Here is a 20,319-nt window from a genome sequence, read left to right as displayed (position 1 = left end):
GTTTTTGCCTGGATAAACCCGTATAAGAGCAATACATACAGGAATTGTCTAAATCTTTCCCGAGAATGGAATACCTTGGTCTCTCTGTCTCTGCACCGATGTTTTGGCTGGCTTTGTTTCCTCTGCTCTTGCGCAGCAGCTATGGAGATGTGACCTATTCTATTCCTGAGGAGATGAAACGCGGGTCGGTAATAGGAAATATAGCCAAGGATCTGGGACTTGATGCTAAAGGACTGTTGTCTCGGAAAGCTCGCTTGGATGTTGACGGTGGAAGCAAACGGTATTGTGATATTAATCTAAACACGGGTGAATTGATCGTCGCTGAAATAATTGACAGAGAGCAGCTTTGCGACAGGAGGCTTTTATGTTCCCTTAAATATGAAATTATATTGGAGAATCCGTTAGAGTCCCAAAACATTGTTTTGCAAATACAAGATATAAATGATAACGCTCCGCAATTCGGCGAAGAGGTTGTCAAATTTGAAATCCACGAGTTGGCAGTCAAGGGCGCTCGCTTTTCTCTAAATCAGGCACATGACGCAGACATAGGCCTGAATGCTGTGCAAAGCTACACATTACAAAGGAACGATCACTTTAATTTGGCCGTTCATACTAATCCAAGAGGAGGAAAATACGGTGAACTTGTTTTAGAGAAAGAATTAGATCGAGAGGTAGAGCAGGAGGTGACGTTACTACTTACTGCTGTTGACGGTGGGATTCCGCAGAGATCCGGTACTGTAGTTATACAAGTCACGGTGCTTGATGCTAATGATAACAAACCAGTGTTTAGTCAGACTGAATATAAAGTAAGTCTGCCGGAAAACTCTCCCGTAAATCATGTCTTTATTACCGTGTCTGCTACAGACGCAGATGAGGGGGCAAACGGGGAAGTGACGTACGGATTCGGTCCAATTTCAGACGATGCAAAGAAATTATTTGCTCTGAATAGCAAAACGGGTGAAATAACTATTGTTGGACAGATAGACTTTGAAAAGGAGTCAATATATGAATTCAGTATTCAAGCAAAAGACAATGCAGGACTCACTTCATTTGCCAACGTTAAAATCGATATTACTGATGTTAATGATAATGCCCCAGTTATTTCACTTAAATCCCTGACAAATCCCATCCCTGAAAATGTGTTACCCGGCACCGAGGTGGGCATCATTAATGTACAGGACAAAGACTTTGGTGTCAATAAACAGGTCCGCTGCTCCATCCAGCAGAATGTTCCTTTCAAATTAAACCCCTCCATTAAAAACTATTATTCCTTAGTAACTACCAGTGAATTAGACCGTGAGCTGATATCAGATTATAACATAACTATCACAGCTACTGACGAGGGGTCTCCACCTTTATCCTCCTCAAAGACTATTCATTTATCTGTCTCTGACGTCAATGACAACCCTCCTGTGTTTGAAGAACAATCCTACAGCGCCTATGTGAGTGAAAATAACAAGCCTGGCTCCTCCATATGTTCTGTTACTGCCAGAGACCCAGACTGGAGACAGAACGGCACAGTGGTCTATTCTCTAGTGCCCAGTGAGGTCAACGGTGTCCCCGTGTCTTCATATGTATCCATTAACGGAGACACAGGGGTGATCCATGCCGTGAGAGCATTTGATTATGAACAGTTTAGGAGCTTCAAGGTCCAGGTTGTAGCCAGAGACAACGGTTCTCCTCCACTCAGCAGTAACGTGACTGTGAGCGTCTTCGTAGCAGATGAGAATGACAACTCTCCCCAGATATTATACCCTGCTCCAGCAGGGAACTCCTTGATGACTGAGATGGTCCCCAAAGCTGCTCTGGCAGGGTCCCTGGTTTCCAAGGTGATAGCTGTGGATGCTGACTCTGGCCAGAACGCCTGGCTTTCCTATCAGATTGTGAAATCCACCGATCCGGGACTTTTCACTATCGGTCTCCACAGTGGAGAGATCAGGGCCCAGCGGGACATTTCTGATTCTGACGGTATGAAGCAGAACCTTGTGATATCTGTGAAAGATAACGGACAGCCCTCTATGTCTACAACCTGTGCTGTTTACCTACTGATATCAGATAACCTGGCTGAGGTTCCAGAGCTGAAAGACATGTCTTACGAGGGGAAGGATTCTAAACTGACTTCCTACTTGATCATCGCTCTGGTGTCCGTCTCCACCTTTTTCCTGACATTCATCATTCTCATCCTGGCCGTGAGGTTTTGCCGCAGGAGGAAACCTAGACTGTTGTTTGATGGAGCTGTGGCCATTCCCAGCGCGTATTTCCCTCCTAACTATGCAGAGGTGGATGGAACAGGAACGCTGCGGAGTTCTTACAATTATGACGCTTACCTGACAACGGGCTCACGCACCAGTGACTTCAAGTTTGTCAGGTCTTACAACGACAACACGCTGCCAGCCGAAATGACACTAAAAAAGAGTCCAGAACATTTTCTGCAAGGAAGTATCACCACACTGAACACAGCAGGAGAATCTAACGAGGTAAGAACCCTTCATTAGGATCCTGTCTGTGGTGATTAAAATGAGCATAAATGCAGCTGCATATTTTGTATAACCTCATAACAATCAGCTAAAAGTAATAGAAAAACTATCTATTTGGCGGACTGCATATTGAATAGATTGAGGACAGTTTTTTTTACACGTGAACATGATACATTTAACTTTTTATAACATTTCATGTAAGAACAAGAGGTTTTAGCTTGTCTGAATTTCAACTTGGTGGTCTACATGAATAGAGGCATGGATTTGTATGGGAAAACAATTTCAACTTATACAATATTCTTTTCGTTTACGTTGGATTTATCAAACCTACTTCATGGTTTTTGTACCGAATGCTTTTGTATGCCACTTTGCCACTTGCGTTGTCTTTACATTCGTCAAGGAAACGTTTGCCGTTTTCAGCACCACAACAACCGGACAGCTACCGTATGTTTCTATTAGTGTATTCAAACGAACTTGGCACTGTGCTTGTCTTGAAATGAAGCTAGAATGAATAGCATGTCTGTTATTGTTGTCTTAAAGTCTTAATTATCTTAATGGTAGGCATGTTTCGTGTGTTATACTACTTGATTATTTATCGCCCACAACCGAGTTGTAATTTAGAGTTGGTAAATGTGTATGATTGAACTAAAATACATACTTACTGGACATTAAAGCATAGATGTAAATGTGCATCCATAATAAACATAACGTTAGACCTCAGAGTCATTGATCTCAGTTAAATTGTATTTACGCCACTTTCATCTTGGTAGCCTTGCCAACGAGTCTCTGAGTGTGGTATGCATACTGTTTTCTGCAGTTTTAGTAAAGTACACAGAGTGTCGCTATCTACCAGCAAGTGATGTTTCACATTTCTCTCCACCCACTTATGGGCGCAGACTTAGTGTACGTCGTGATACAGAACAGTCGTGTTTTTGTCATTTATAAGTCGAGGTAGAGTGGGTATTTTTGCTTGGATAAAACTGTATTAGAGCATCACATGCAGGAATTGTCTACATCTTTCTGGAGAATGGAATACCTGGGCCTGTCTGTCTCTGCACCGATGTTTTGGCTGGCTTTGTTTCCTCTGCTCTTGCGCAGCAGCTATGGAGATGTGACCTATTCTATTCCTGAGGAGATGAAACGCGGGTCGGTAATAGGAAATATTGCCAAGGACCTCGGACTTGATGCTAAAGGACTATTGTCTCGGAAAGCTCGCTTGGATGTTGATCGTAGAAGCAAACGGTATTGTGATATTAATCTGAACACGGGTGAATTGATCGTAGCTGAAATTATAGACAGAGAGAAACTCTGTGGTACGAGGCTTTCATGCACCTTAAAATATGAAATGATTCTAGAGAACCCTTTAGAATCACATAACATCGTTTTGCAAATACAAGATGTCAATGATAATGCTCCGAAATTCGGGGAAGACATTGTCAAATTTGAGATCAGAGAGTCAGCAGACAAAGGCGCTCGTTTTCCTCTAAATCAGGCACATGACGCAGACATAGGCCTGAATGCTGTCCAAAGCTACACATTACAAAGGAACGATCATTTTAGTTTAGCTGTTCATAGCAATCCTGGAGGTGGGAAACAGAGTGAACTAGTTTTAGAGAAAGAATTAGATCGTGAACAACAGCAAGAATTGACGTTACTACTTACTGCTGTTGACGGGGGAATTCCACAGAGATCCGGTACTGTAGTTATACACGTCACCGTGCTTGATGCTAATGATAATAAACCCGTATTTAGTCAGAATATCTATCAAGTGAATCTGCCTGAAAACTCCCCTATAGATTCTGTTGTTATTACTGTGTCTGCCACTGATGCAGATGAGGGGGCGAACGGGGAAGTGACGTACGGATTCGGACCAATTTCAGACGATGCGAAGGAACTATTTTCCCTTAATCCCAAAACAGGTGAAGTAAGTGTAATAGGAGAGATTGATTTTGAAACAGAGTCATTTTATGAATTCAGTATCCAAGCCAAAGACAATTCAGGGCTAAGTTCATTTGCAAACGTCAAGGTTGATATTACAGATGTTAATGATAATGCTCCAGCTCTCTCTCTTAAATCTCTGACCAATCCCATTCCTGAGAATGTGTTACCAGGCACAGAAGTGGGCATCATTAATGTACAGGACGAAGACTCTGGTGTTAATAAACAGGTCCGCTGCTCCATCCAGCAGAATGTTCCTTTCAAATTAAATCCCTCCATTAAAAACTACTATTCCTTAGTAACTACCAGTGAATTAGACCGTGAGCTGATATCAGATTATAACATAACTATCACTGCTACTGACGAGGGGTCTCCACCTTTATCCTCCTCAAAGACTATTCATTTATCTGTCTCTGACGTCAATGACAACCCTCCTGTGTTTGAAGAACAGTCCTACAGCGCCTATGTGAGTGAAAATAACAAGCCTGGCTCCTCCATATGTTCTGTTACTGCCAGAGACCCAGACTGGAGACAGAACGGCACAGTGGTCTATTCTCTAGTGCCCAGTGAGGTCAACGGTGTCCCCGTGTCTTCATATGTATCCATTAACGGAGACTCGGGGGTGATCCATGCCGTGAGAGCATTTGATTATGAACAGTTTAGGAGCTTCAAGGTCCAGGTTGTAGCCAGAGACAACGGTTCTCCTCCACTCAGCAGTAATGTGACTGTGAGCGTCTTCGTAGCAGATGAGAATGACAACTCTCCCCAGATATTATACCCTGCTCCAGCAGGGAACTCCTTGATGACTGAGATGGTCCCCAAAGCTGCTCTGGCAGGGTCCCTGGTTTCCAAGGTGATAGCTGTGGATGCTGACTCTGGCCAGAACGCCTGGCTTTCCTATCAGATTGTGAAATCCACCGATCCGGGACTTTTCACAATCGGTCTCCACAGTGGAGAGATCAGGGCCCAGCGGGACATTTCTGATTCTGACGGTATGAAGCAGAACCTTGTGATATCTGTGAAAGATAACGGACAGCCCTCTATGTCTACAACCTGTGCTGTTTACCTACTGATATCAGATAACCTGGCTGAGGTTCCAGAGCTGAAAGACATGTCTTACGAGGGGAAGGATTCTAAACTAACTTCCTACTTGATCATCGCTCTGGTGTCGGTCTCCACCTTTTTCCTGACTTTCATCATTCTCATCCTGGCCGTGAGGTTTTGCCGCAGGAGGAAACCTAGACTGTTGTTTGATGGAGCTGTGGCCATTCCCAGCGCGTATTTCCCTCCTAACTATGCAGAGGTGGATGGAACAGGAACACTGCGGAGTTCTTACAATTATGACACTTACCTGACAACGGGCTCACGCACCAGTGACTTCAAGTTTGTCAGATCTTACAACGACAACACGCTGCCAGCCGAAATGACACTAAAAAAGAGTCCAGATCATTTTCTGGATGGAAGTATCACCACACTGAACACAGAAGGAGAATCTAACGAGGTAAGATCACTTCATGGAGATCCTGTCTGGGTGAATAAAATTAGCAGAGATTCAGCTGCACTTTCTGACCAACTTCAAAACAACCTAAAAGTAATAATTGTATTTCATGTAATTGGTGAAATCCATATTGAACGGCAAATGTATTCTCTGTCAAAACTATATATTGACTTACTTATTTGAACTTTTTATGTAAGAACAAGAGGTTTTAGCTTGTCTTAATTTGAACATGGTGGTCTAATTTACTGTAGGCCTTGATTTTCTTCGTGAAAAGTTTACCTATTGTTCATTTATTTTTCGTTTTCCTTGTCACACAGATAGCTATATCAAACCTTACTTCCTGATTGTATCTTCTGAATACTTTTGTTTACCGCTGTGCCACTTCCGAAACGTGCAGGTTTCAGCACCACAACAACCGGACAGCTACCGTGTGGTTCTGTCAGTCTGTTCAAAGTAGCCTAACTTGGCACTGTGCTCTTTTTGAAGCTGTAATGGACAGCGTGTCTGTCACTGTAAGTGTCTTTCACACATTACTTATGAATAATCTGTATAATTATCTTCATGACAGGCATGTTTCATGTGTAAAAATAGTTAATAATTCATCGACCACAATCGATTTGCAATTCGGAGTTGATATATTAATACTTATGAAACATTACTCAACATGAAAGCATAGATCTATATTTGCATCCATAATAAATAAAACATTACACCTTAGAGTCGTTGATCTCAGTTAAATAGAAGGCTTTGCACCATTTTCATCTTGGTAGACTTAACAGTGATTATTGTGTAGGTGAGTGTTGTATGGTACACTGTGTTATGCAGTTTTAGTAAAGTACACAGAGTGTCGCTATCTACCAGCAAGTGATGTTTCACGTTTCTCTCCACCCACTTATGGGCGCAGACTTCGTGTACGTCGTGATAAAGGATAGTGGTGTTTTGGTCATTTGGACGTCGAGTTGCAGTGTATATTTTTGCCTGGATAAACCCGTATTAGAGCATCACATGCAGGAATTGTCTACATCTTTCTGGAGAATGGAATACCTGGGTCTCTCTGTTTCTGCACCGATGTTTTGGCTGGCTTTGTTTCCTCTGCTCTGGCGCAGCAGCTATGGAGATGTGACCTATTCTATTCCTGAGGAGATGAAACGCGGGTCGGTCATAGGAAATATAGCCAAGGATCTGGGACTTGATACTAAAGGACTTTTGTCTCGGAAAGCTCGCTTGGATGTTGATGGTGGCAATAAACGGTATTGTGACATTAATCTAAACACGGGTGAATTGATCGTCGCTGAAATGATAGACAGAGAGAAGCTTTGCGGCAGGAGGCTTTCCTGTTCATTGAAATATGAAATGATCATGGAGAACCCTTTAGAATCACAAAACATCGTCTTGCAAATACAAGATATTAATGATAACCCGCCTCAATTCGGGGAAGACGTTGTGAAATTTGAGATTAGAGAGTCAGCAGTCAAAGGAGCTCGATTTGCTCTTAATCAAGCACATGACGCAGACATAGGCCTGAATGCTGTCCAAAGCTACACATTACAAAGGAACGATCACTTTAATTTAGCTGTTCATACTAATACAAGGGGTGGAAAAAACTGCGAACTGATTTTAGAGAAAGAATTAGATCGTGAACAACAGCAAGAAGTAACGTTGCTACTTACGGCTGATGACGGAGGGACTCCGCAGAGATCCGGTACTGTAGTTATCCACGTCACCGTGCTTGATGCGAACGATAATGAACCAGTATTTAGTCAAAATGAATACAAAGTCAGTCTGCCTGAAAACTCCCCCATAGGTTCTGTTGTCATTATTGTGTCTGCTACAGACGTTGATGAGGGGGCAAACGGTGAATTGACGTACGGATTTGGTCACATTTTAGACGATGCCAAGAAACTATTTGCTCTCAATAGCAAAACTGGTGAAATAAGCATTGTTGGACAAATGGATTTCGAAAAGGAGTCAATGTATGAATTCAGCATTCAAGCCAAAGACAATGGAGGATTGACTTCGTTTTCCAACGTTTTATTCGAAATCACAGATGTGAATGATAATGTACCAGTTATCTCTCTTAAATCATTGACCAATCCCATTCCTGAGAATGTGTTACCAGGCACAGAGGTGGGCATCATTAATGTTCAGGATAAAGACTCTGGTGTTAATAAACAGGTCCGCTGCTCCATCCAGCAGAATGTTCCTTTCAAACTAAACCCCTCCATTAAAAACTACTATTCCTTAGTAACTACCAGTGAATTAGACCGTGAGCTAATATCAGATTATAACATAACTATCACTGCTACTGACGAGGGCTCTCCACCTTTATCCTCTTCAAAGACTATTCATTTATCTGTCTCTGACGTCAATGACAACCCTCCTGTGTTTGAAGAACAATCCTACAGCGCCTATGTGAGTGAAAATAACAAGCCTGGCTCCTCCATATGTTCTGTTACTGCCAGAGACCCAGACTGGAGACAGAACGGCACAGTGGTCTATTCTCTAGTGCCCAGTGAGGTCAACGGTGTCCCCGTGTCTTCATATGTATCCATTAACGGAGACACGGGGGTGATCCATGCCGTGAGAGCATTTGATTATGAACAGTTTAGGAGCTTCAAGGTCCAGGTTGTAGCCAGAGACAACGGTTCTCCTCCACTCAGCAGTAACGTGACTGTGAGCGTCTTCGTAGCAGATGAGAATGACAACTCTCCTCAGATATTATACCCTGCTCCATCAGGGAACTCCTTGATGACTGAGATGGTCCCCAAAGCTGCTCTGGCAGGGTCCCTGGTTTCCAAGGTGATAGCTGTGGATGCTGACTCTGGCCAGAACGCCTGGCTTTCGTATCAGATTGTGAAATCCACCGATCCGGGACTTTTCACTATCGGTCTCCACAGTGGAGAGATCAGGGCCCAGCGGGACATTTCTGATTCTGACGGTATGAAGCAGAACCTTGTGATATCTGTGAAAGATAACGGACAGCCCTCTATGTCTACAACCTGTGCTGTTTACCTCCTGATATCAGATAACCTGGCTGAGGTTCCAGAGCTGAAAGACATGTCTTACGAGGGGAAGGATTCTAAACTGACTTCCTACTTGATCATCGCTCTGGTGTCCGTCTCCACCTTTTTCCTGACTTTCATCATTCTCATCCTGGCCGTGAGGTTTTGCCGCAGGAGGAAACCTAGACTGTTGTTTGATGGAGCTGTGGCCATTCCCAGCGCGTATTTCCCTCCTAACTATGCAGAGGTGGATGGAACAGGAACGCTGCGGAGTTCTTACAATTATGACGCTTACCTGACAACGGGCTCACGCACCAGTGACTTCAAGTTTGTCAGATCTTACAACGACAACACGCTGCCAGCTGAAATGACACTAAAAAAGAGTCCAGATCACTTTCTGGAAGGAAGTATCACCACACTGAACACAGCAGGAGAATCTAACGAGGTAAGAACCCTTCATGGAGGTCCTGTCTGTGGTTGATAAAATGAGCAGGATGTGCTGTTGTCTGTTATGTTCTATTGCTCTGTAGGCTTGTTATTAAGGAAACACGTTCCGGTTTCAGCACCTTAACATAGGGACAGCTCCCTTGTGATTCTGTCAGGGTAGTGACTGCAATGTGGCACTCAACTTGCCTTGAATAGAGGTTGTGCTAAATAACGTGTGTAATCGTTTTTGGGGATAAAAAATAAAATAAAATCCATACTGATTCCCTTTATATTAGCCTCATTTCTAGCGACCACTTCCTTAATCATTACCCAATCTGCAATCCGGAGTTCTTGATTGTTTATGTCTTCCTCAGTAGAACCGCATATGAAATCTTACTTTACAATAAAGTATCAATCTGCTTGCATTATTGATCTAACGTTAGGCTTCAGACTACTTGATTTCGGTTAGAATGCAGTTTTTGCCCCACTTTCATCTTGGCAGACTCATATCTTTCATTGAGCCTGCGAGTGCGGTTGTGGTTCGCGTTTTTTCTGCAGTTTTAGTAAGGTACACAGAGTGTCGCTATCTACCAGCAAGTGATGTTTGACGTTTCTCTCCACCCACTTATGGGCGCAGACTTCGTGCACGTCGTGATGAAGAACATTGTTGTTTTTGTAATTTCAACGTCGAGATAGTGTGTATATATTTGCAGGATAAACCTGGATAAGAGCATCACATACAGGAATTGTCTACATCTATCTGGAGAATGGAATACCTGGGCCTCTCTGTCTCTGCACCGATGTTTTGGCTGGCTTTGTTTCCTCTGCTCTTGCGCAGCAGCTATGGAGATGTGACCTATTCTATTCCTGAGGAGATGAAACGCGGGTCTGTTATAGGAAATATAGCCAAGGATCTCAGACTTGATGCTAAAGGACTTTTGTCTCGCAAAGCTCGCCTGGACGTTGATGGTGATAACAAACGGTATTGTGATTTTAATTTGAACACGGGTGACTTGATCGTTGCTGAAATAATAGACAGAGAGCAGCTTTGCGGCAGGAGGCTGTCATGTTCGCTAAAATATGAAATGATCTTAGAGAACCCGTTAGAATCACATAATATCATTTTGCAAATACAAGATGTCAATGATAATGCTCCACAATTCGGTGAAGACGTTATGAATTTTGAGATTCAGGAATCAGCAGTGAAAGGCGCTCGCTTTCCTCTAAACCAGGCACATGACGCAGACATAGGCCTGAATGCTGTCCAAAGCTACAAATTACAAAGAAACGAACACTTTAGTTTAGCTGTCCATAGTAACTCTGGAGTTGAAAAACACGGCGAACTGGTTTTAGAAAAAGAATTAGATCGTGAGGTAGAGCAGGAGGTGACATTACTTCTTACTGCTGTTGACGGAGGGACTCCACAGAGATCCGGTACTGTAGTTATACACGTCACCGTGCTTGATGCTAACGATAATAAACCAGTGTTTAGTCAGAATGTCTATGAAGTGAATCTGTCTGAGAACTCCCCTATAGGTTATGTTGTAATTACTGTGTCTGCAACAGACGCAGATGAGGGGGCAAACGGTGAAGTGACGTACGGATTTGGACCCATTTCAGATGATGTGAAGAAATTATTTTCGCTTAATCCCAAAACGGGTGAAGTAATCACAATAGGAGAGATCGATTTTGAAAAAGAGTCATTTTATGAATTCAGTATCCGAGCTAAAGACAACTCAGGACTCAGCTCATCTGCTAACGTTAAAGTCAGTATTGCTGACATAAACGATAACGCTCCATTTATATCTCTCAAATCCTTGACCAATCCCATCCCTGAGAATATGGCTTTAGGCACAGAGGTGGGCATCATTAATGTTCAGGACAAAGACTCCGGTGTCAATAAACAGGTCCGCTGCTCCATCCAGCAGAATGTTCCTTTCAAACTAAACCCCTCCATTAAAAACTACTATTCCTTAGTAACTACCAGTGAATTAGACCGTGAGCTGATATCAGATTATAACATAACTATCACTGCTACTGACGAGGGGTCTCCACCTTTATCCTCCTCAAAGACTATTCATTTATCTGTCTCTGACGTCAATGACAACCCTCCTGTGTTTGAAGAACAATCCTACAGCGCCTATGTGAGTGAAAATAACAAGCCTGGCTCCTCCATATGTTCTGTTACTGCCAGAGACCCAGACTGGAGACAGAACGGCACAGTGGTCTATTCTCTAGTGCCCAGTGAGGTCAACGGTGTCCCCGTGTCTTCATATGTATCCATTAACGGAGACACGGGGGTGATCCATGCCGTGAGAGCATTTGATTATGAACAGTTTAGGAGCTTCAAGGTCCAGGTTGTAGCCAGAGACAACGGTTCTCCTCCACTCAGCAGTAACGTGACTGTGAGCGTCTTTGTAGCAGATGAGAATGACAACTCTCCCCAGATATTATACCCTGCTCCAGCAGGGAACTCCTTGATGACTGAGATGGTCCCCAAAGCTGCTCTGGCAGGGTCCTTGGTTTCCAAGGTGATAGCTGTGGATGCTGACTCTGGCCAGAACGCCTGGCTTTCCTATCAGATTGTGAAATCCACTGATCCGGGACTTTTCACTATTGGTCTCCACAGTGGAGAGATCAGGGCCCAGCGGGACATTTCTGATTCTGATGGTATGAAGCAGAACCTTGTGATATCTGTGAAAGATAACGGACAGCCCTCTATGTCTACAACCTGTGCTGTTTACCTACTGATATCAGATAACCTGGCGGAGGTTCCAGAGCTGAAAGACATGTCTTACGAGGGGAAGGATTCTAAACTAACTTCCTACTTGATCATCGCTCTTGTGTCCGTCTCCACCTTTTTCCTGACTTTCATCATTCTCATCCTGGCCGTGAGGTTTTGCCGCAGGAGGAAACCTAGACTGTTGTTTGATGGAGCTGTGGCCATTCCCAGCGCGTATTTCCCTCCTAACTATGCAGAGGTGGATGGAACAGGAACGCTGCGGAGTTCTTACAATTATGACGCTTACCTGACAACGGGCTCACGCACTAGTGACTTCAAGTTTGTCAGATCTTACAACGACAACACGCTGCCAGCCGAAATGACACTAAAAAAGAGTCCAGAACATTTTCTGGAAGGAAGTATCACCACACTGAACACAGCAGGAGAATCTAACGAGGTAAGAACCCTTCATGGAGATCCTGTCTGTGGTAGATAAAATTAGAAGATTCAGCTGCATTTTCTGCCTAACTTCATAACAACCAGCTAAAAGTAATATTTGTATTTCATGTAGTTGGTGAAATCCATATTGAATGGCAAATGTATTTTATGTCAAAACGATATATTGACTTATTTATTTGAACTTTTTATGTAAGAACAACAGGTTTTAGCTTGTCTTAATTTGAACGTGGTGGTCTAAAGTGCTGTAGGCCTTGACTTTCTTTGTGAAAAAAGTCACCTATTATTCATTTATTATTCGTTTTCATTGTCACACAGATAGATATATCAAACCTTACTTCCTGATTGTATCTTCTGAATACTTTTGTATACCGCTGTGCCACTTCCGAAACGTGCAGTTTTCAGCACAACAACAACCGGACAGCTACCGTGTGGTTCTGTCAGTCTATTCAAAGTAGCCTAACTTGGCACTGTGCTCCTTTTGAAGCTGTAATGGACAGCGTGTCTGTCACTTTAAGTGTCTTTCACACGTTTTTTATGAATGATCTTGATAGTTATCTTAATGACAGGCATGTTTCATGTGTTATAATAGTTATTACAATAGTAACCACAATCGAGTTGCAATTCGGAGTTGATAAAGTAATACTTAAGAAACATTACTCAACACGAAAGCATAGACCTACATTTGCATCCATAATGAATAAAACATTACACCTTAGAGTCATTGATCTCGGTTAAATAGAAGGCTTTGCAACATTTTCATCTTGGTAGACTTAACAGTGATTATTTTGTAGGTGATTGTGATATGGTTCACACTGTTTCTGCAGTTTTAGTAAAGTACACAGAGTGTCGCTATCTACCAGCAAGTGATGTTTCACGATTCTCTCCACCCACTTATGGGCGCAGACTTCGTGTACGTCGTGATTAAGAACAGTGGTGTTTTGGTCATTTAGACGACGAGGTAGAGTGTATATTTTTTCCCTGGATAAACCTGTGTAGGAGCAATACCTAGAGGAATTGTCTACATCTTTCTGGAGAATGGAATACCTGGGTCTATCTGTTTCTGCACCGATGTTTTGGCTGGCTTTGTTTCCTCTGCTCTTGCGCAGCAGCTATGGAGATGTGACCTATTCTATTCCTGAGGAGATGAAACGCGGGTCGGTTATAGGAAATATAGCCAAGGATCTCGGACTCGATGCCAAAGGACTATTGTCTCGGAAAGCTCGCTTGGATGTTGATCGTAGAAGCAAACGGTATTGTGATATTAATCTGAACACGGGGGAATTGATCGTCGCTGAAATGATAGACAGGGAGCAGCTTTGCAGCAGGAGACTTTCCTGTTCTTTGAAATATGAAATGGTCCTGGAGAACCCCTTAGAGTCACATAACATCGTTTTGCAAATACAAGATGTCAATGATAATGCTCCACAATTCAGCGAAGACGTTGTCAAATTTGAAATCCACGAGTTGGCAGTCAAAGGCACTCGCTTTCCTGTAAATGAAGCACTTGACGCAGACATAGGCCTGAATGCCGTCCAAGACTACAAATTACAAAGGAATGATCACTTTAGTTTAGCTGTTCACAGTAATCCTGGAGGTGGGAAACAGAGTGAACTAGTTTTAGAGAAAGAATTAGATCGTGAACAACAGCAAGAATTGACGTTACTACTTACTGCTGTAGATGGAGGGAATCCGCAAAGATCCGGTACTGTTGTTATACACGTCACCGTGCTTGATGCTAACGATAATAAACCAATATTTAGTCAGAATATCTATCAGGTGAATCTGTATGAGAACTCCCCTATAGGTTATGTTGCTACTATTGTGTCTGCTACTGACGCAGATGAAGGGGCAAACGGGGAAGTGACGTATGCATTTGGTCCCATAACAGACGACGTGAATACATTATTTTCTGTGAATCCCAAAACGGGTGAAGTAATCGTAATCGGTGAGATTGATTTTGAAAAAGAGTCATTTTATGAATTCAGCATCCGAGCTAAAGACAATTCAGGACTCAGCTCATCTGCTAACGTTAAAGTTGATATTTTAGATGTTAACGATAATGCTCCATTTATTTCTCTCAAATCCCTGACCAATCCCATCCCTGAGAATGTGTTACCAGGCACAGAAGTTGGCATCATTAATGTACAGGACGAAGACTATGGTGTCAATAAACAGGTCCGCTGCTCCATCCAGCAGAATGTTCCTTTCAAACTAAACCCCTCCATTAAAAACTACTATTCCTTAGTAAGTACCAGTGAATTAGACCGTGAGCTGATATCAGATTATAACATAACTATCACTGCTACTGACGAGGGGTCTCCACCTTTATCCTCCTCAAAGACGATTCATTTATCTGTCTCTGACGTCAATGACAACCCTCCTGTGTTTGAAGAACAATCCTACAGCGCCTATGTGAGTGAAAATAACAAGCCTGGCTCCTCCATATGTTCTGTTACTGCCAGAGACCCAGACTGGAGACAGAACGGCACAGTGGTCTATTCTCTAGTGCCCAGTGAGGTCAACGGTGTCCCCGTGTCTTCATATGTATCCATTAACGGAGACACGGGGGTGATCCATGCCGTGAGAGCATTTGATTATGAACAGTTTAGGAGCTTCAAGGTCCAGGTTGTAGCCAGAGACAACGGTTCTCCTCCACTCAGCAGTAACGTGACTGTGAGCGTCTTCGTAGCAGATGAGAATGACAACTCTCCCCAGATATTATACCCTGCTCCAGCAGGGAACTCCTTGATGACTGAGATGGTCCCCAAAGCTGCTCTGGCAGGGTCCCTGGTTTCCAAGGTGATAGCTGTGGATGCTGACTCTGGCCAGAACGCCTGGCTTTCTTATCAGATTGTGAAATCCACCGATCCGGGACTTTTCACAATCGGTCTCCACAGTGGAGAGATCAGGGCCCAGCGGGACATTTCTGATTCTGACGGTATGAAGCAGAACCTTGTGATATCTGTGAAAGATAACGGACAGCCCTCTATGTCTACAACCTGTGCTGTTTACCTACTGATATCAGATAACCTGGCTGAGGTTCCAGAGCTGAAAGACATGTCTTACGAGGGGAAGGATTCTAAACTAACTTCCTACTTGATCATCGCTCTGGTGTCGGTCTCCACCTTTTTCCTGACTTTCATCATTCTCATCCTGGCCGTGAGGTTTTGCCGCAGGAGGAAACCTAGACTGTTGTTTGATGGAGCTGTGGCCATTCCCAGCGCGTATTTCCCTCCTAACTATGCAGAGGTGGATGGAACAGGAACGCTGCGGAGTTCTTACAATTATGACGCTTACCTGACAACGGGATCACGCACCAGTGACTTCAAGTTTGTCAGATCTTACAACGACAACACGCTGCCAGCCGAAATGACACTAAAAATGAGTCCAGATCATTTTTTGGAAGGAAGTATGACCACACTGAACACAGCAGGAGAATCTAACGAGGTAAGAACCCTTCATGGAGATTCTGTCTGTGGTGGATAAAATTAGCAGGATCTGCTGATGTCTGTTCTGTTCTACTGCACTGTAGGTTTGTTAAGGAAACGCGTTCCTGTTTCAGCACCTCAACATAGGGACAGCTCCCTTGTGATTCGGTCAGCGTAGTGACTGCAATGTGGCCCTCTACTTGCCTTGAACAGAGGTTGTGCTAAATAACGTGTGTAACCGTCTTGGGGTAAAAAAAATAAAAATAAAAGTCATACTGCTTCACTTAATATTAGCCTTGTTTCTATCGACCAGCTCCTCAATCATAAACCAGTCTGCAATCAGTAGTTCTCAATTGTATATATCTTCCTCAGTAGAAATGCATATGACATCTTACTTTACAATAAAGTATCAAATGGCATGTATCATTGATCTAACGTTAGACTTCAGACTACTTGATTTCAGTTATTATGAAGGTTTTGCGCCACTTTCATCTTGGCAGACCCATGTCTTTCATGGAACCTGTGAGTGCGGTTGTGGTTCACGTTTTTATGCAGTTTTAGTAAAGTACACAGAGTGTCGCTATCTACCAGCAAGTGATGTTTCACGTTTCTCTCCACCCACTTATGTGCGCAGACTTCGTGTACGTCGTGATTAAACTATTGGTGTTTTTGTCATTTCAACGTCGAGGTAGTGTGTACATTTTTGCAGGATAAACCAGGATAAGAGCATCACATGCAGTATTTGTCTACATATTTCTGGAGAATGGAATACCTGGGCCTCTCTGTCTCTTCACCGATGTTTTGGCTGGCTTTGTTTCCTCTGCTCTTGCGCAGCAGCTATGGCGATGTGACCTATTCTATTCCTGAGGAGATGAAACGCGGGTCGGTAATAGGAAATATAGCCAAGGATCTGGGACTTGATGCTAAAGGACTGTTGTCTCGGAAAGCTCGCCTGGATGTCGATGGTGAAAGTAAACGGTATTGTGATATTAACCTGAACACGGGGGAATTGATCGTCGCTGAAATGATAGACAGGGAGCAGTTTTGTGGCAGGAGGCTTTCCTGTTCCCTTAAATATGAAATTATCCTGGAGAACCCGTTAGAATCACATAACATCGTGTTGCAGATTCAAGATATCAATGATAATGCTCCACAATTCGTGCAAGAGGTTGTGAAATTCGAGATCAGAGAATCTGCAATCAAAGGCGCTCGCTTTGCGGTAAATCAGGCACTTGACGCGGACATAGGCGTTAACGGAGTCCAAAGCTACACATTACAAAGAAACGATCACTTTAGTTTAGCTGTTCATACTAATCCAAGGGGGGGAAAGCATGGGGAACTTGTTTTAGAAAACGAATTAGATCGCGAACAACAGCAAGAATTGACGTTACTGCTGTCAGCTGTTGATGGAGGAACTCCACCGAGATCCGGCACTGTCATTATACACGTTACTGTGCTAGATGCTAACGATAACAAACCAGTATTTAGTGAGAGTGAATATAAAGTCAGCTTGCCTGAAAACTCCCCAATAGGTTATGTAGTAACTACTGTGTCTGCCACAGACGCAGACGAGGGGTTGAACGGGGAAGTGACGTACGAATTTGGTCCAATCACAGACGATGTAAAGAAATTATTTTCTCTCAATAGCAAAACTGGTGAAATTAGTGTTGTCGGAAAGATGAATTTCGAAAAGGAGTCAATATATGATTTCAGTATACAAGCTAAAGATAACTCTGGTCTGACTTCTTTTACCAATGTGATAGTCGAAATAACAGATGTAAATGACAATGCTCCACTTATCTCTATTAAATCTCTGACCAATCCCATCCCTGAGAATGTGTTGCCAGGCACAGAGGTGGGCATCATTAATGTGCAGGATAAAGACTCTGGTGTCAATAAACAGGTCCGCTGCTCCATCCAGCAGAATGTTCCTTTCAAACTAACCCCCTCCATTAAAAACTACTATTCCTTAGTAACTACCAGTGAATTAGACCGTGAGCTGATATCAGATTATAACATAACTATCACTGCTACTGACGAGGGGTCTCCACCTTTATCCTCCTCAAAGACTATTCATTTATCTGTCTCTGACGTCAATGACAACCCTCCTGTGTTTGAAGAACAATCCTACAGCGCCTATGTGAGTGAAAATAACAAGCCTGGCTCCTCCATATGTTCTGTTACTGCCAGAGACCCAGACTGGAGACAGAACGGCACAGTGGTCTATTCTCTAGTGCCCAGTGAGGTCAACGGTGTCCCCGTGTCTTCATATGTATCCATTAACGGAGACACGGGGGTGATCCATGCCGTGAGAGCATTTGATTATGAACAGTTTAGGAGCTTCAAGGTCCAGGTTGTAGCCAGAGACAACGGTTCTCCTCCACTCAGCAGTAATGTGACTGTGAGCGTCTTCGTAGCAGATGAGAATGACAACTCTCCTCAGATATTATACCCTGCTCCAGCAGGGAACTCCTTGATGACTGAGATGGTCCCCAAAGCTGTTCTGGCAGGGTCCTTGGTTTCCAAGGTGATAGCTGTGGATGCTGACTCTGGCCAGAACGCCTGGCTTTCGTATCAAGTTATGAAATCCACTGACCCGGGACTTTTCACAATCGGTCTCCACAGTGGAGAGATCAGGGCCCAGCGGGACATTTCTGATTCTGACGGTATGAAGCAGAACCTTGTGATATCTGTGAAAGATAACGGACAGCCCTCTATGTCTACAACCTGTGCTGTTTACCTACTGATATCAGATAACCTGGCTGAGGTTCCAGAGCTGAAAGACATGTCTTACGAGGGGAAGGATTCTAAACTAACTTCCTACTTGATCATCGCTCTGGTGTCCGTCTCCACCTTTTTCCTGACTTTCATCATTCTCATCCTGGCCGTGAGGTTTTGCCGCAGGAGGAAACCTAGACTGTTGTTTGATGGAGCTGTGGCCATTCCCAGCACGTATTTCCCTCCTAACTATGCAGAGGTGGATGGAACAGGAACACTGCAGAGTTCTTACAATTATGACGCTTACCTGACAACGGGCTCACGCACCAGTGACTTCAAGTTTGTCAGATCTTACAATGACAACACGCTGCAGGCTGATTCAACTTTGAGGAAGAGCCTTGGGGAGACCAGTGAATCTGTTGAAACTGGATCCCAATATTCAACAATGGTATTATCTCAAAATCATGTTGTTTTCTAAACATCCTTCCTACCGAGTCGTGTTGATGTTTTCTAAACAGATCTGAAAAGTAATTTGTGCCATCTGATTACTTTCATCCTTTATTTGTGTTTGTTTCCAGACAATATCGTTCAAACATGTCTTCCTGGAAGAAACCAAAGCCATGGATTGCAGATGATTTTAGTTACTAAATTAGAAAAGAGAGAGATTGTATATATTTGTGCCAATCACTAATTTGTCTTTTCTTCTCTTCTTTTTTGATGCACTCTTGATGGGCAATCGTGTGGCTCTATGAAGGTAAGATAGTTGTTTCCTTACCTAAAGACACTCAACAACTACCCTCTCTGTGCAGTGTATACACACACACACAGCTGAAGCACAAAGCTCAGTTCTTTGGTGCTAATGGACACTCATCTTTAAATAAACAAGTTATTGGTTTGTTTTGAGTGTTTTGTTCAGAACTTAAATGAGATATTACTATATTGTAGTCATATCAGCCTGTGTGGCTCAATGTTCATAACGAGGTGCATAAATCAGGTCTGGGGAATAAAGATAAGTGTTCCGTTTCGTGTGGAGTGTCATTTCAGCACTTCGGACAGCGTCTGTGACGTAGTCTGTTCTGACACACTGCATCTCATTCTGAGGTCGTTTTGAAGAATTTGCGGATGCAATGGAAACCATTTTAATAAGTTTGCTTGACAGATATTAACAACGCAATTGTGACTAGTCGTAATTGAGTATCTTTTTATTTATTTTTGATTTGTAATATAGATATATTAAATTAGAGCTTTGACAAAGCAAAATGACGTTGCAGATATCAGTCAAGCAGATAGGCATATCAGAGACAAGTCTAGCTAATACATGTTAAAACGGCTAATACGGAACATGCGTGTTCTTGAGCTGAAAAGGTGCCCTTTTTGGTGCAATATATATTGCCATTAGTAATAGGCCTATTTGTTGTATTTGATAGATTCAGCAATAGTGAACATCCTACAAGTTTCATGTTTTGGGTGTATTTCTTGACTTTGAACTGCAAGGGCCGCTGTTGATCAGGGAAGGGAATTGATAAATATGATGACAGGATATTGCCTGTAGTTAAATGCGCGAGGGCGGAGGAGTGTGTGTGTGTGAGTAAAGGAGAAGGGAAAGCTATTATTTGAAAAACAAATCTCGACAACTGTATTTCTCTGAGGC

At 43.1% G+C, this 20,319-nt stretch overlaps 5 protein-coding genes across 5 annotated transcripts; all 5 read left to right on the top strand.

The window, feature by feature from the left end:
- The first annotated feature begins 98 nt into the window (after positions 1-98).
- LOC136962838 (protocadherin gamma-A4-like) lies at positions 99-2,495 on the top strand. The gene has a single exon (XM_067256734.1). The coding sequence runs from the start codon at positions 99-101 to the stop codon at positions 2,493-2,495; it is 2,397 nt and encodes a 798-aa protein (XP_067112835.1).
- Positions 2,496-3,537: 1,042 nt separating this feature from the next.
- On the top strand, positions 3,538-6,370 carry LOC136962837 (protocadherin gamma-A11-like). Its single transcript, XM_067256733.1, has 2 exons — positions 3,538-5,916; positions 6,311-6,370. The coding sequence occupies exons 1-2, from the start codon at positions 3,538-3,540 to the stop codon at positions 6,368-6,370; spliced, it is 2,439 nt and encodes an 812-aa protein (XP_067112834.1).
- A 611-nt stretch (positions 6,371-6,981) lies between these two features.
- On the top strand, positions 6,982-9,553 carry LOC136962836 (protocadherin gamma-A11-like). Its single transcript, XM_067256732.1, has 2 exons — positions 6,982-9,360; positions 9,518-9,553. Exons 1-2 carry the CDS (start codon positions 6,982-6,984, stop codon positions 9,551-9,553), a joined length of 2,415 nt encoding a protein of 804 aa, XP_067112833.1.
- A 1,629-nt stretch (positions 9,554-11,182) lies between these two features.
- LOC136962835 (protocadherin beta-9-like) lies at positions 11,183-16,159 on the top strand. Its single transcript, XM_067256730.1, has 4 exons — positions 11,183-11,339; positions 11,466-12,392; positions 14,915-15,969; positions 16,124-16,159. Exons 1-4 carry the CDS (start codon positions 11,183-11,185, stop codon positions 16,157-16,159), a joined length of 2,175 nt encoding a protein of 724 aa, XP_067112831.1.
- Positions 16,160-16,746: 587 nt separating this feature from the next.
- On the top strand, positions 16,747-19,738 carry LOC136962834 (protocadherin gamma-A11-like). Its single transcript, XM_067256729.1, has 2 exons — positions 16,747-19,078; positions 19,713-19,738. The coding sequence occupies exons 1-2, from the start codon at positions 16,747-16,749 to the stop codon at positions 19,736-19,738; spliced, it is 2,358 nt and encodes a 785-aa protein (XP_067112830.1).
- Positions 19,739-20,319: the final 581 nt, after the last annotated feature.

The sequence above is a fragment of the Osmerus mordax genome, chromosome 19 (assembly GCF_038355195.1).
Source record: "Osmerus mordax isolate fOsmMor3 chromosome 19, fOsmMor3.pri, whole genome shotgun sequence".
NCBI classification, from domain to species: domain Eukaryota; kingdom Metazoa; phylum Chordata; class Actinopteri; order Osmeriformes; family Osmeridae; genus Osmerus; species Osmerus mordax.
This window is presented reverse-complemented; position numbering and strand designations above follow the sequence as displayed.

Bases quoted from the DNA above. Each gene is read 5' to 3' on its own strand.
- LOC136962838 (XM_067256734.1), top strand. From the start codon at position 99: ATGTTTTGGCTGGCTTTGTTTCCTCTGCTCTTGCGCAGCAGCTATGGA.
- LOC136962837 (XM_067256733.1), top strand. From the start codon at position 3,538: ATGTTTTGGCTGGCTTTGTTTCCTCTGCTCTTGCGCAGCAGCTATGGA. The intron at 5,917-6,310 runs GTAAGATCACTT...CGAAACGTGCAG, and splicing joins CAGAAGGAGAATCTAACGAG to GTTTCAGCACCACAACAACC.
- LOC136962836 (XM_067256732.1), top strand. From the start codon at position 6,982: ATGTTTTGGCTGGCTTTGTTTCCTCTGCTCTGGCGCAGCAGCTATGGA. The intron at 9,361-9,517 runs GTAAGAACCCTT...TGATTCTGTCAG, and splicing joins CAGCAGGAGAATCTAACGAG to GGTAGTGACTGCAATGTGGC.
- LOC136962835 (XM_067256730.1), top strand. From the start codon at position 11,183: ATGGCTTTAGGCACAGAGGTGGGCATCATTAATGTTCAGGACAAAGAC. The intron at 11,340-11,465 runs GTGAGCTGATAT...CTGTGTTTGAAG, and splicing joins AACTACCAGTGAATTAGACC to AACAATCCTACAGCGCCTAT. The intron at 15,970-16,123 runs GTAAGAACCCTT...TGATTCGGTCAG, and splicing joins CAGCAGGAGAATCTAACGAG to CGTAGTGACTGCAATGTGGC.
- LOC136962834 (XM_067256729.1), top strand. From the start codon at position 16,747: ATGTTTTGGCTGGCTTTGTTTCCTCTGCTCTTGCGCAGCAGCTATGGC. The intron at 19,079-19,712 runs GTGAATCTGTTG...GTGTCATTTCAG, and splicing joins GAAGAGCCTTGGGGAGACCA to CACTTCGGACAGCGTCTGTG.